This window comes from Oxyura jamaicensis, chromosome 10, assembly GCF_011077185.1.
Source record: "Oxyura jamaicensis isolate SHBP4307 breed ruddy duck chromosome 10, BPBGC_Ojam_1.0, whole genome shotgun sequence".
NCBI classification, from domain to species: domain Eukaryota; kingdom Metazoa; phylum Chordata; class Aves; order Anseriformes; family Anatidae; genus Oxyura; species Oxyura jamaicensis.
The window spans coordinates 13,148,272-13,162,934 of NC_048902.1; the positions used below are offsets into that span (position 1 = coordinate 13,148,272).

The window sequence follows — 14,663 nt, forward strand, 5'->3', positions numbered from 1 at the left end:
TAAGTACATGGCACTTTCCAAGTGAGAAACTCACGATGAAGACTAAAGAGAAATAACAACCACAAAACCCACTTGCAGATACATGCCCAAGCACCTGAAAATCCACCCTAAAAGCATCCCCTAATGCTATTCAGGTGTAGTAAGTCTGTCTTAAGAGTAATAGGCTAAAGCTGCTTCCTTATTTTTATAAAAACATGTACTAACCTCTTTAAACAACCACTATAATTAGTAAAGTCACGTTAAAAGTTGAATTTATTATCACTAGTTTTCCTTCCAGTACTATCCACCCATACCAAGTGCCTTAGCAGCAGGGAGGCCACTGGATCTGTGTGTTTGTGTAGGAGTTGCTTTATGAACTGTTTTATGCACAGCTGACTTCTCCCAGCATTTGGGATTTTTTTTCCCCCCAGAAACAACCCTTGAGACTAAAGCAAAACAAAATTCTCTTGGAATAAATTAGAGATTAAATGTACCATACATTTAAAATATGATCATTTGAAAGTACCTATTTTTTGAGAGGAAACTATGATCTTCTATTTCTGTGATATTGTTCAGTGTGTCAAAAGGCAGAAATAACCTTCCAACTCCCCTTCCTTGCGTGAACAACACAAAAAGCTAAATTCCATGCTCCTCTTTGCCCCTGTAAGACCATGCAACCACATTCACTGCTCACACAGTCACAAATGAATGAAGGATTTGTTCCATCCACTTCAACTGAAAAACAGGGTGATTCACTTCTAAAGGAAACCTCAAGTCCCATACATGTAATTTAATGCACAGAACGTTTAAAACTTTCCTTGTCTTCCTTCTGGATCTCAGTACATTCACAGATTCAGACAAACCTCATTCACCCACCAAGCTTTTTATTTTGTCAGATAGAGTTGGCAAACCACAGTATATCAAATCAAACATCAACAGAAGAGAAGTGGGAAACACAGAGGCTTTGGGCATCACTTCTAAGCACATTAGTGGGAGATCCAAGATGTACGTGCCATACCAGCACAGCTTTCTTGTTTCATGCTCCTAAGCATCAACTGTACTAATTCATTTCCTTGCAAACAGAATGGGGTTGGGGGAAGCAGAACACTCATTTCCTTCATCTGACATGTAAAAACAAGTTGAACAGACTAAAGCAGAAAAACACTAATTCCTTTGCATGGCATTGCCCAAGTTCAAACGCCATCTCTGGCTGCTACTGTGACCTTCTTGCTACCAGAACAAACACTCCACAGAGATGTGGGCAGATTTTTGTTCTTTGGAACAATGGCACAGAAATGGGCTGGCAGGTATGGAAAGCCTTACATCTGAAACATCCTCTTCATTCTCCGCAATGCCAATGGGACCACATAACTTTGCTGAAAAACAGGTAACACGTGGTGATTCGGCATTTGTCAGAAATGAGCTGAATATTTTCCAGGATTTAAATATGAGAAGATGTCTTGCCTGAATTAGCTTTTTCCCCCATAAAAGCAGACTGAATCATGAAAGTTCCCAGTTTACATGAACCACTCGTATATTCTACACAAGATCGTGAACTCACATCTTGAAAAAGCACGGACAAACTCAATGCTTCTGTTTTCAAAAATTTCTGTTCCCTTCCCCTGCAGGTGCAATAATCCTGGCACAGCTGTCCCAGGCTTCCACCCTTCCATGGAATAAAGCGGGGTGGGTGTGGGTGGGTGGAAAATCCCATAAAATATTAAGAGTCAAGGTTCAGAAAGTTCTGCAGAGACTTAGAAGACTTCAGGACATCTCATATCATGTATATGGAAACTTAATCTCCTCCTCTTCCACACCTGCCTGCTGGTACTGTATGTTGTTTACTGGATGATTGCTTCTCTTCATCCAAGTGGTTGTTAAGTTTCATGGGCATTCAATGAAAACGCTGGATGATGAACCGCTGTTTTACCCCAGAATAAAAGACACATGTAGCTATTAATTCTCTCTATAAACATAAAAATAATACAACTTGTTCCCTACCTGTCCAGAGGCTAATGGTCTTACTAGGTCAGTCATCCTGTGCTAAGATGTTAAAATCTGATGTATTGCGATCTGGTTTTAATTCTCTGTACTCTGACTTCCTAAGCTGCTGGGCTGGGCACGTTTCAGAGGCAGATGGTTGTTTAGAGTTCACGCACTTAAAAGAGTTCACAGAAGTAAGAAGAAAAAGAAATAAAATGTTGCCAGTTGAAACAGCCCTCTGCATGCACAGTACCTTTCTGATGCATAAAACTCTGATAAATATGCTCTTCAAAACCAAAGGCCAAGGAATAAATGCTGAAACAAGCTTTACTACCACTCTACATTTTGTCAGCTGTCTCGGCAAGGACATACCTATATGAACAAAAGAGAATTTTTCTTTTTGAAGGAATTTGAACAGCTCTGGGTAGAAAAACATCCATCTTCGGCAAGTATCTTAATCACCACAAAACACAGAACAAAGATTCTGTCAGAAGACATTTCTGAACATATTTTTTGGTATAAAAATTCAGGCACCGATAACTCTAATAGATTATTTTTTTTTTAATTATTAATAGGCTGACCCAATTTTCAAATAGATTAGGAGAAGCTCCCTGGTTTGCTAATATATTGCAGAAGGCATCCCATTAATTAAATGTTTTGATAATACATTACTTTTTCATTAATCATGAATTTTACTGCTACTGATGATGATGACATTAAAGCATAATGGCAGTTGATTTGTCAGAGCTGAGTTTCTGGGCATGCCTCAAGTCAGTCTTTGAATCTCTTCAGAGAATTTTGCACATGAAGCCAAGGATGAATTTCATCCAATTCTTTTTCGTATCAGTTGGATCCTCTCCTGAAACGTTAATTCAAGTTGGAGTTCAAAACGCTGACCATGCGTAAGAGTCACATTAGCACTCACGGGCTGGCAGTGTGTGTGAAAAGAAGCGCCTTTCTTCTAAGAAAGATCATGCAGAAATCAGAGTTGAAGAATTGACGTGGAGGTATAAGACAGCTCACAGCACAAAAATCTTGTGCTGAATTTCAAGAAGAGCATCTGTTGCAAAGGGAAGTTATTCCTAATCTTGTCTCTCACACGGTTATTTACTGTTTGTTGAGCACTTCCCATCTGTTCAGTACTATGGAAAGCTTCACTTTGCTTCTCCACTGGTCTCTGACATTGCCCTCCTTTGAATTTAACACTGTTTTTCTCATTTCTACAGACAATTTGACTCTATCTACAGCATCTAGATTTTGTGGCTGTGTGTACAAACTGCGCTTGGTAACAGCGAGTTTTGCAGCTGGACAGAAAACTACATATGATGAAACCATCACCACCAGACAACACATTACTTGAAGGTTCTGAGAGACAGGTTCCCCAATCCAAACCTCTGTTCAACTAATATGGAGTGGTATTTTCACAGTACTCATGAACCACTGGAAATTGCAGCACAATGGTCTTTTCTTCTAAAAAGGTACCTATCAGCTTAACTTCTTTTGTGGTCAGTCACCTTTTCCATCATAGAGTTCTACTTTTTTTGTACTTATAAAATATGGCAATAAAATATTGTGCCAAGACTAAACTTGGCATACAAGTCCTGTCCAGAAGTAACCTCAATTAATCTTTTTCAGCTAGCAACTAAATTGACTTAGTCATTTTAAAATCACTTGAAAATGAAAGCTTTGGAGGTTCTGGTTTACATCACTTCCTTCTAGTCACAGGACCACGATTTCTGCATCCTTCAGCTACTCAGCTAAAATGGTTTTCAAAGACTTCTTCTGAACATGAGGGTCTCAAGCAGGCTTTGTGCATGGATGGGACTCTGTATGCTGTTCCTCATCTCACCTTAGCTATAAGGAAGACGTTATATATGGATTACAATGTGCTGTGCTGCCGGGAGCTCCCGGGAGCTCCAAGCTGTATATCATAAACTTCAGTGATTTCTATTAGCACCACAGGAGATGCTGGCTGCAGGAACAGAAACCTAGCAGCTTTGAAAAGGTCTATCTCTGTATATATCACGAAGTCATTTGCAGTATTCCCAGACAACCATACAGTTACCTGTTTTCCTCATTCTTCATTTCCTCATTCCTCATTCTCATTCTTCATTTCCTCTCATCATGAACTGCTTATGGAGAATTAGATTAGCAGAAATCAATCTGCCAGGTGTTTTGCAACATTGTATTTTAACAGTAGGACAATCTACCTACAATGCTTCCTCAGTCAGTCTGGGGGAAGTAAACATAGTGGAGGTATTCTTCAAAAGCTGTTTTTCTTTGCACTTAACTCTTTCTAAATTCTATCTATCTTCTGGGCCATCAGAGATTTTTTGTCTGTAGCCGTTTAGAAGCTCTCTCTTGCATTAGGATTCCACTCCTGTGCGTTATTCAACCACTTCACAACATCCAACCCCGAACCTGCATCTGAACCCCAACATCCATCAAGTTTCATCAGTGCATCCTACGAACAAAGAGGTCTTTGCAAATGGATCCGACCGTGGGATCTGATCTTACACATATTTAAAGTGATTTGTTTTTCCCATCTGCAGATTTCCAAGAACAAAAAGGGAAAATACATTATTACTCTGAGTATCTGACCCATTCTAATTAATCATGCCCATGACACACACAAACCCTTCTTGGGAGCACCATTTGTTGCTATCAAGTCTCAGCTGCTGTCTTTTCTAGATCATTTCAAACCATACATACAGTTCAGCTTTCCTGTTGCTGCAATGTGTTTGCAATTAATGTACAATAAACAAGCAGACAATTGTTCCATTTCCAGGGAAAAATAAAATCTCCAAGGGTATAAAATGAAATAGAAACTATCCATCCTTCCCCATATCCTGAGAGTTAAAAATAGAGCAAGCAATTAACTCTTCAAACAAATCATATTTTTTAGGCCACAGTTAAAAAGCCACTTCAGCTTGGCATATGCCTTTATTGCTCCTGAAGTCCTGTCCTCTCCTTATCCATAACTATTCCCTGCTTCTCCTTTGCACTAGCACAGAGTTCAAGTAGCCCTATGATAAGGTGGGTGAAAGAGCTATTTCTATTAAAACCAAGGGCTTTTTTTTTGCTTAGGTTAGCTCTCGGCTAGGCCAGCCCCCTTGATGTGACTCACACTGTAGTACCACATAAATGCCAAAGTAATAGAGGGTGAAACGAGGTGAGGATTGCATAAGCTGGTATGACTGCCAAAGAAACGCTCATGCAACCACAGTCCTAGTCTTATTCCTGGGGGCAGAAATGTGAGAGGGAGACTGCTTTCTCCACCAGCTCATTCTGTCACTTCTCTCTGGCAATGGTAGCCTCACAAGTTCTTGGGGTCTGAAACATCTCTGTATGACAGGATTGCTGAGAGGTGCTGGGGAAAAAAACAACACAGCAATGCAGCGATAACGATCAGCGTTAATAACAAACACACACAGAGGATACTGCTCCGATCCAGTGCAAAGCAAGTGAAGGTTCTTTGTCAAGATGCTGTCATTGTTTCCTCAGGTCAAGGGCTGAAGGAGGAGGCTACAGGGCTGAGAAAACAGACCCAGAGCAGGTGAGGCAGAGAGCAAAATTAAGAATTGTAAGATTCATTACTCTTTCACCAGAAATCCCTTCTTTCTAAGTAACCCCAGTGCTCAACAGCCGGATGCTGCTGAACGATGGGGGTTTTTCTGCTGTTCAGGGTGAACTTCGAGTAAGAAAAGAAAAAAAATCAAATGCACAGCTGGCTGGCTTGTACTTCGCTGCTCCTTCAAGCTCTGCATTGGCCTTTGTTTTGCACGAAATGTAACTTTCGAAATCCTAGAGAGACTTGAGGCTGCCCAAATGGTTAGGTAAACACTGACTTAAAAGAACTGCATTTGCCTACTTGACTTTTTTTTTTTTTTAATGTCACTATGGCACTCACTATTTCTGTTCACCACAAGTTACTGCTACCTGTTACAATGCTACTACTCTGAATATAGCTTGTGTTACAGGAAGGAAGTGGAATTGGTTGCACAGACCCACAAGTGATGCTCCTCAAGTCCGACTGCATGCTGCTTATAAGCAATGTGATGCTTAGCTGACAGTCCTTAAAGAGGACTGCTTCTCTTATTTAATGGTACTTGGCAGGGTCAAGGAAATACAAGTTTAATACAACAAATTGAAACAGCTTTTAGTTTTATTTGTATGCTCCACAGACAGACAAAAGTACTGTTAATCTAAAAAAATAAAAAATGTACTTCATCAGTTGCATCTTTAAAACAAAACTACTCAAAGAGCAAGATTATATGATGATGTAAACTGGTTCATGCTATTTTATTAAAAAGCTAGAAAAATTCAGTAGGCACCTCAAAAACTTGTTCTTTCTATTATGATCTTACAGGACATGAGATACATACAACTGTATGTCTATGCTTGATTCAGAAGCAGACTTGTTATTGTGTTTATGGCTTGTGAGATGTGTAGGGAGCCAAAAAATTGCACTGTACAAGTAACCACAACAGGTTTGCAAATGAAAACTTGCACAAGGTATCCTATATAGTTAGGACCAATTGTGCACTGTCATTTGCACTTGCTTGAAATGGCTGTAATTACACACAGTCTCCAGTTCCTAAAAAGCATCTTTCTACATCCAGCCTATCTGCACACCTTAAAGTGTGTGGTTCAGCACCCTGGCTCTAAACAGGCTGCTGTTTGCCTCACACCAGGAAAACTTTCAGCTGCCCATGTACAACAGTTTTAAGAGCCTTCTATAGCGATCTGACAACTCTAAAAGACTCAGACAGGAAAAAAGATTTAGCCCTACAAATGCTATTATTTGATCTTCTCTTTCCACTTGCTAAAGATGGATGAAGTGTAAAAGGAAAGCATATAGTTAAAGCTGAAAGAAATACAGTTGGACTTCCGGAAGTGCTCTGTATTTGTCTAGTTGTGCTCCAGTTTGAGCATGTTAAGCCCAAATGAGCACTTTAGAAAGTCTAAGTGTGACCATTCGTTGGGGTTCTGGAGTAATCGCTTCTTAGAGGAAGATGGTACGTGCATTAAAATGTATTGCATACTATATAATAAAAAACAGTCATTGTGCTCTTTTGCAAATCTCACACATACATTTTAAAGTGGTATGAAACTCAGCTGTTTTGCTCTGCACAGGTTCCCCTAAATGTTCACTTGGGTTTGATCCATCTGGAGTTTTTTACCACAGAATCTTGCTTTGAGTTTCCAATATGAATACGGGAAAGCTCTGCCAAAACCACATCACATTCAAACCACAGGAAACCATGAAATTGGCACTGTTTTGACATGGAAGCTGTAAACAGTGTGCAGGTTCACTCTAAACTGGATCACTGTCCTTTGAGTTATGAAACACAACAAAACTACAGCAAGCCAGGTCAGAATTCTGCATTATTAAAGCAAGGAGAAATTATATGACTTTTGCCTCGATCAGGATTTTGTTAGAAATAATTTTCCTTTTTTTTTTTTTTTTCCTTTAGCTCTAAATGTATTACATGGAAGAATAAAATGAGAATCTGGGTTTCCCCCTTTCCAATTCTGAGTTAAAATTTAGCTATTTAGGATTTAGCTATTTCTCATAGCTCTGATACACAGATTCTATTAAAGACATGACAGTTTCCTATTGGCAAGTCTTGAGCATGAGAAATTGTAAAAGCCAGAGTTATACTGTGAATATTATTTAGTTTTGTGTGTCAAATGATACACAGTCAGCTGTAGCTAACTTACCACATTGCTACAGGAGCAAGCCTCTTGTTTAAAATCCACACTAGATTTTCAGCTGCCAAACTCAAGATTTTTTTTTTCCAGGATTCCCGTTAACAAACCACAAGGAACTTTTATGAAAATGAAAAAGTCTGAAGTATGATTTTTGCCTTCAAAATAAACACTGCCATAAAGCAACACATTTGTAAAGAAGTCACAAGTTCATTGAGGATGAAAGGAAAACAATCCAGATTTCCAGACTGTGCCTGAAAACAATTCAGCTTCCAAACCTACCCAAGCAAGAAGTCTGAAAGGTAGAGCTACATGAAGGTGGTTTGACTGAAGTCGAATAAATAGGAAACAAAATGTAGTGATGCGAAAGTCGACTTAAATTACTGCAGTGCCTGCAAGAAAAAAAGCACCCTAATCTTGCAGAACTCAATTTTTGCCAGATTTGTAACAACAGGCATTTGAATGTCAAAACACTCTGCAGGGATCCATAGTGCAAAGAACCATACATCAGATATATCTGACCTGTCATAGAGTTTTCGGATGTACACAGCTGCTCCCGTAGCTTTTCCACATCATCTGGGTGAACCTGCTCATACAAAGTGCTGCCAAACCATTCGGACTGAGGCTGGTTCAGCACAGGAGTCACAGAATCGGATACGTAGATGACTCTCCCGGTCTCAGCTGCAACTACAAACAGGAACCCATCTGCAGCCTCCAGGATAAGATGTTTCAGTTCCTTTCAAAGAAAGGATTTGATTAGAAGACCAGCAAGAAAATGGAATTATATAACACATTCATCACTGCCAAAGAATGCTTTCTTTTGACTTTTGTAGATGAACACAACTTTAGGAGAAATTTTTATTGCAATATTGAAATTTTTATTGTAATATTGAAAAAACAACACATCCAAATTAGCAGCAGAATATAAATTGCTGGCCTTAGTAACAAACAATATTGTTTTCCTTTATTGCCTTTTATCTGGTGATCTCAATGCACTTCAAGAAAATAAAGTAAAACTCACTGCCTGGTGCATGATAGATATCTAATATTTTTTTATAAAGTTATTTAGGTACAAACAGAGGAAATTAAGGGCTAGAACTCACATGGCAGACCCATCCCTTAATTAAATGTCCTGGATAATTTAAATGGAAAGAAAACAAAAAGACTTTTTGTTTGTTTGTTTTCTTTTTTTTCTCCCCCTCAGGAGGAGTTCTGTTTGTAAATTAAACAGTCGGTGGATAAAAGACAGAAACTGGAAAGGGGCAAGGACAGGAATCCTCAGCCTCCTCTCCTATTAGGATGCCCAAGCCATCACACAAAAAACTTACACCATTTCTTGCTTTCCTTTTCCAACCTGTGAACACAAAGCTTCTGAGACCCAGGAAGACTGCAACACCCTTGCCCTTTGCCTTTCTTTATGTGGTCTCCTGCTCATTGTCTTGAGCACTTCTACTCTGAGATACCCACACATCTGCCTGAGACAGCACCCAGAGCCTCCACTCCACCTTGGGATCAGAAGTTGGGGGCCACAGACCTTTAAATCAAGGCAGTTCTGTCCCTCACTTTCAGACATTTGGTGTAGACACCCAATATCTTGAATTACATATGCAAATGGTTCTTTGCATGCATCACACGGAAACACTGCCTTTGGTTAACAGAGCTTGAAAACTTCTGATGTGAAAAGATGGCAACTGTCTCCCCAGTTCAAGCGAAACAAGCTTGCACAGCCCTTGCCTGGCGGCTTCAGCAAGTATCAGGGCTTGCTAGGATACAGCAGTGAGTTACTGCATCTGAAACTCAGGGAGCTTCCTGAGCCCCATTTCAGGTTAGATAGCACAGCATGGCTGGTGTGAAAGTGGCAGACACTACCTGATAAGGTGAGGATCAAAATCTGATTAATTCTACTAAAGCCCAAAAGAAATGGATAACACATCTGGAGAAACACTTAACAGACTGAAGATTTCTGCTGGCTTCAACTTCTTTACTGTAGAGAAAGCACATCAATTCTGAACCCCTTAGTAAATTAAAAACAACAACAACAACAAAAAAACCCTCACTGCAAGCTGGCTGGCTGCACTATACAGAGGATAAGGAATATATAATTAACTTCTTTGAATATATAATTAACAAAAGATAAGCTCTGTCATCCTGCAAAGTTCAAAAGCCAAGTTGCAAGGACAAGTGAGCAAGATGCCCTAGCAAAAGCCAATCGAATGGCAGTCCCTCTAGAAGCACACTTCAGGAAAGCCAGAATAAGTAGAGATGGGAACACTCAGAGGTCAGCAACAGCTGCTGTTTCTCTAACAGAAAGAAGTAGTACCTCTAGCCATAACTTACATGTGTAAGTACTTAAATTGTTCAGACCACAAAAATGCACATTACACCCACTGGACTCCAAAAACAATGAAGGTGCTAGGAATTTCCAGTGCACTCTGTTAAGCACAGGTTTTCTTTGAAAACTGGGTGCATGTTGCCTCCTCCTCCATCAAAAATGTAACCTCAGCTGTTTACAGATGGGATTCATCTCAGCCCAGTTCAGCTGCCTAGAACTTATGCATCGAAACTAAATGATTTTTTAAATCTTTCTTTAAACTAAGGATGGAGAGGCAGATTTTGGCAGATTCCTTTCTATCTTTCTTAGAGAATCTGTGTTAGGATAGGAGTAACCCAGTCCTAGAGATGAATAGTCATCTCCAATGACAATGGACAGCCTGTGATTTGCTTTTCAGAAGGACAGACCTCATTGTGAAGTACCCTGTGTTGTGAAAATGGACAAGAATGTCCATTCTGCAGCTTCAGAGCAAGGGATCTGTCATATGGTTACAATAAAGTCCAAAAAGCCACAAGAAACCTGTGTTCATCTATGTCTTGGATATTTAGCTTGTACCAGTTACTATTCAACAGCGAAGGGTTAAACTGAGACCATACTCCTCTCAGCACTTCCTCACACCACTGAAGACCACAAACCAAAGAAAACAGATATTGGTGGAAAAAAAAAATCTACCTGTTCTGTAAGAAATGAAGGCTTGTAAGCACCATCGGTAGATTTATTTCCAGTGCCCCTCATTGATTTCATGTGTGAAACTGCCATCCGAAGAATCGTCAGCTTGTCAGGTTTACGAGCCAACGCACTACAAGTGGGCACCATATCAGACAGTTCGGTGATGTACTGTGTCATCTTATTTCTTCGGCGCCTCTCAATTTCACTGTGATTCTCCCTGATTGTTTAGAGAAACACCAAACCAACAGAAAAGCAGACAGGATCAGTGTAAGAATTTCAATCAGAGGTAATAAATCATAATACTTCACACTTGTTTTGCAGCTTTCCCTCCAGCAGAGCAAAGTACTTTACAAAGCTAAGCACTATTATCTCTCAGTTTATAGACAGAAAATCCAGGCCACAGAAGGATAAATGTGAAAAGAACCCATATTTCTAGCCTATTTGTTTCTGGCCTTAATCTCTTAAGCAGTTTAGTATCCTTTGTTGAAGGACTAATAATGGAAGTAGAAAAATATAAGGTACTGACACCTGTCAACTCCTGCCAGATTTGCTACAGATGCCATGCATCTCACAGCTTCCCGTCCTTGCTCAAGGTGTTGGCTCTGCTTGCAAGAGGCCTCCTTCAGAGGAAAGCTCTTGCTAACAACCGGATCATGTCAGGAGTAAGAGTCAGTTCTGACTGACAGTTTAAAAAACAAAACAACAAAAAAAAAACACCCACAACCACCCACTTAAGGACAACAGAGGTCTCCAGTCCTGTAATGCTTTGTGGAAAGTCCCACATCCCAGTACAAATCCACAGGCCTGCAGGGAGACGCTACAGGCCTACAGGATCAGACAGGACTGGGACCATATATGGTGTAAGAGTACATACCAAAAAAAAAAAGTAAATAAATAAAATGAATACAAAAGACAGCAAGTAAACATCTGGCTTGTCAGACAAGATCAGGATTTATGTACAAGAACAATTTAACACAGCAGGGAAGTAACAATGACAGTACTTGATGCTGCCCCGCTTCAGGCTGAGCTCCAGTGTTCTCATCTTTTATAGAAAACATATGACTGAGCTGCTGAGCCAAATCTGAGAATTCTCAAAATTGACAGTCACTGAAGTCTGCCAGAGCTGAAGATCTGGGAGTTCAGTTCTCCCTTACTGTAAATCACCACTGCTTGGTCGCTATCAAGGAATTTCACCAATAAATACAGAACCAAGAGACAGTCCAAAGGGACCTAGAATACTTCTCTGCCTAGTATGTATATTTCAGATACTGTACCTGTCAGGTGGCAGCTAAATACAAGTACACAACAGGTATGTGATGCTTCAGATGTCAAAGCAGCATCTTCCACTGATTTCAGTGAGCTGTGAATGGCATTTTCTTGTAGGATCTCTGGCTGATCCAACAAGATGTGAAAGGTGATCACATGGAGAGTCCACCAGCATTGGTCAGTACAGAAACACAAATTTAAAAGAAACTGCAACATTCTGTGGAACTGAATGTTATGAAGAGTAATCATGAAAGGCTTGGCACACTTTTCAACAACTTCAATAATGGAGCCCTTTCTGAAAATGCAGAGAAAAATCCATGCTATAGCATGCTGCTTCCTGAAATAGAGAAATGCATGGGCTTGCCCTGCTTTACAATGTATATCCTCTCCCCTGCACATGTAGGTGTTTTAAGTATGGGGCACTGCATCCAGAATTACTAAGTGTTAGGGCTACATGCTGTTGTTATTCCTACTGATGCCTATGCTTACTATATCTACACTCAGGAAATCCAGGTATGGATCCCAGCAATGATAGCCCACGGTGTTTTAGTACATCACATAGAGTTCCTTAGCTAAGGTCTCTACTGAGTTAGCTGTCTATTACAGCTTAATAATAAACCTTTCCATTTCAAATGGCTGATACACAGCCTTTGTGTGGGTCTGCACAGATGTGAGGGAGAACACTGCCTGTGGGAGTCGGACTGTGTACATATACACAAGTAGAACATCTTGTGTGACAGTGCGCATGTACGTAAGAGCTTGTGTGTTCAAGTCTTTGTTACGTAAAGATAAATACAGACAAGGGGAAGAAAAATGCATTTTTACATGATAAAAGCTTGGTCTAAATTCAGGATTTTCACAGAAATGGTGGCTGAGAGACAAGAGAGACAAAGAACACACATATTCAACACACATTTTACATTTATAAATACATACTCCACTGTCTGCCACTGAAGTATTTTGATACTACTGATCATTATAAACAACCATTATAAGGAGTAAACAGACTGCAGGACTTCCCGAGAAGAAAGAGAAGAATATCCAATAGTCTATTTCGTTTATGATCAGAAAAACTAAAAGGTAATAGTATGTTAACCTATTGGCCATGAAAAGGTTCAACCAAACAAAACCCTGAAACTTTCCTGAAACTAGTTCAAATTTAAACTCTTAAAAGAAAAAGATGGGCTGTGCTCCTTTTCCAAAAGGGCCTGCCCAGGGAACCCTGGCATTCATAAACATGTGCAAGATGATGTCCTAATTCTGTCAATTCTAGCTTTGTTTTTGCACGGATGTTTTGGAGGCACATTACATTTTGGGAGTTTGTGGGAGCTGATCCAAACCTACTTTGGTCCAGCGTTAGTGTTTCAGACTTCAAGCACTTTTGTGTCAGTCAGAACTGCATCACATAAAATAAAAATGGGGGCAAACCATTTTTGATTTTCCTTTTTCATACCTGGCCATCCTTTCTGTGTCAGCAGTACTTTGATCATCTTCCCACCTAGAAACAAAATAACCAGCTCTCTAAGCTAATGCATAAATACTGAGATGTTTTGGATATGACCATTCCCCTCTTTTCTCTCAGCAGAAGACCTCTACGGAACACGCCTACCTTGCAAACTTTTCCTTATCACCAGAGATTTGATCACCATCATACCTATAAACAAAAGATAGCAAGTAAATTCACAAGGGTTATACATTGCACTAAAGTCAACACACAGCAGAAAGCATAGAGGTTCACAACTGCGAACTATAACAAATAACAGCAAGAGAAATGAAGGCATGAAAATAATAAAGCAAAGAAAATGTGGAGTTTAATGAAACTTCCAAGCCATGCTGATTCATTTGTACATTTAAAACAAGTTGAAGACATATTTCAGTGGATTTATGCAGACACTCTGACGTACACTTATTGCTTGGGAAACTAACAACCAGCACCATTACAGAAAACACCACTGAGCTTCTATCGGCAGCAGCCCATGAAATATTCATTGCTGTGTTGGAAGTGAATGAGCTGTATCTTTCCCAGATTGCAACCACAACTCGCTCCTTTCAGCAGAGGGCACTGATGGTCTACAGATAACACGGGAGGGCACAGACACACACTTAAGTGCAATGCAATATAGAGGGATGCCTTCAGAAAAAAGCTCTGGTAGGTATCTATGATGTACCATCTGTTGGTAAGACTGTCAGGCAGATGAAACTGCTAGGTAAATACAAGTGAAATTAAAACTGGCAGAAATACCTAGAAGGAAACAGTTATCTCATTCCCTCCCAAATCAACAGAAGTTAGATGCCCAAACAGATATTTGTGGTGTATCACTGTCAACTTTATGGAGGAAATCCAGATCAATGGGACTTCAGCCCTACAGTATTGAAGTTTCACTGCTTCTGAAGTGCTGTCCCAGAGACGGGCACCAATGTGATGTTTTACTAAAAAATGACACGCTCCTTTTCCTTTCCATTTCCTAAAAACATACTAATCCTTCAAAATTAGATTTTGCTAAAGTAGTTACAAGAAGATGCATTTTTTGCATCTTGAAAAAAAAATCTTAGTTAATGTGTTTTCTACAAGTGAAGAGCATTGCTGGTTAAGAATAGACCAGTGAGATTTTGTATTTGAATCCTGTCTTTCCAGAATAATGTAATTTATCACTACAGAGAGCCTATGAAGCTTTCACTTATTACTTGATAAGGCAACGCAGCATAACTAAGCATCTTTTCT

At 39.8% G+C, this 14,663-nt stretch overlaps 1 protein-coding gene across 6 annotated transcripts in view; it reads right to left on the bottom strand.

Moving 5' to 3' along the window:
- ARNT2 (aryl hydrocarbon receptor nuclear translocator 2) overlaps positions 1-14,663 on the bottom strand; it is a 103,585-nt gene that overhangs the window by 56,205 nt on the left and 32,717 nt on the right. For 4 of the 6 annotated variants that reach the window (XM_035335624.1, XM_035335621.1, XM_035335626.1 and 1 more), the window contains 4 exons: positions 13,551-13,595; positions 13,395-13,439; positions 10,679-10,892; positions 8,197-8,410 (listed from right to left, as the gene is read on the bottom strand). In XM_035335624.1, the coding sequence (XP_035191515.1) occupies positions 8,197-8,410; positions 10,679-10,892; positions 13,395-13,439; positions 13,551-13,595 (518 nt within the window). The remainder of the gene's footprint in view (positions 1-8,196; positions 8,411-10,678; positions 10,893-13,394; positions 13,440-13,550; positions 13,596-14,663) is intronic. The other 2 variants (XM_035335623.1, XM_035335625.1) reach the window with 2 other exon arrangements.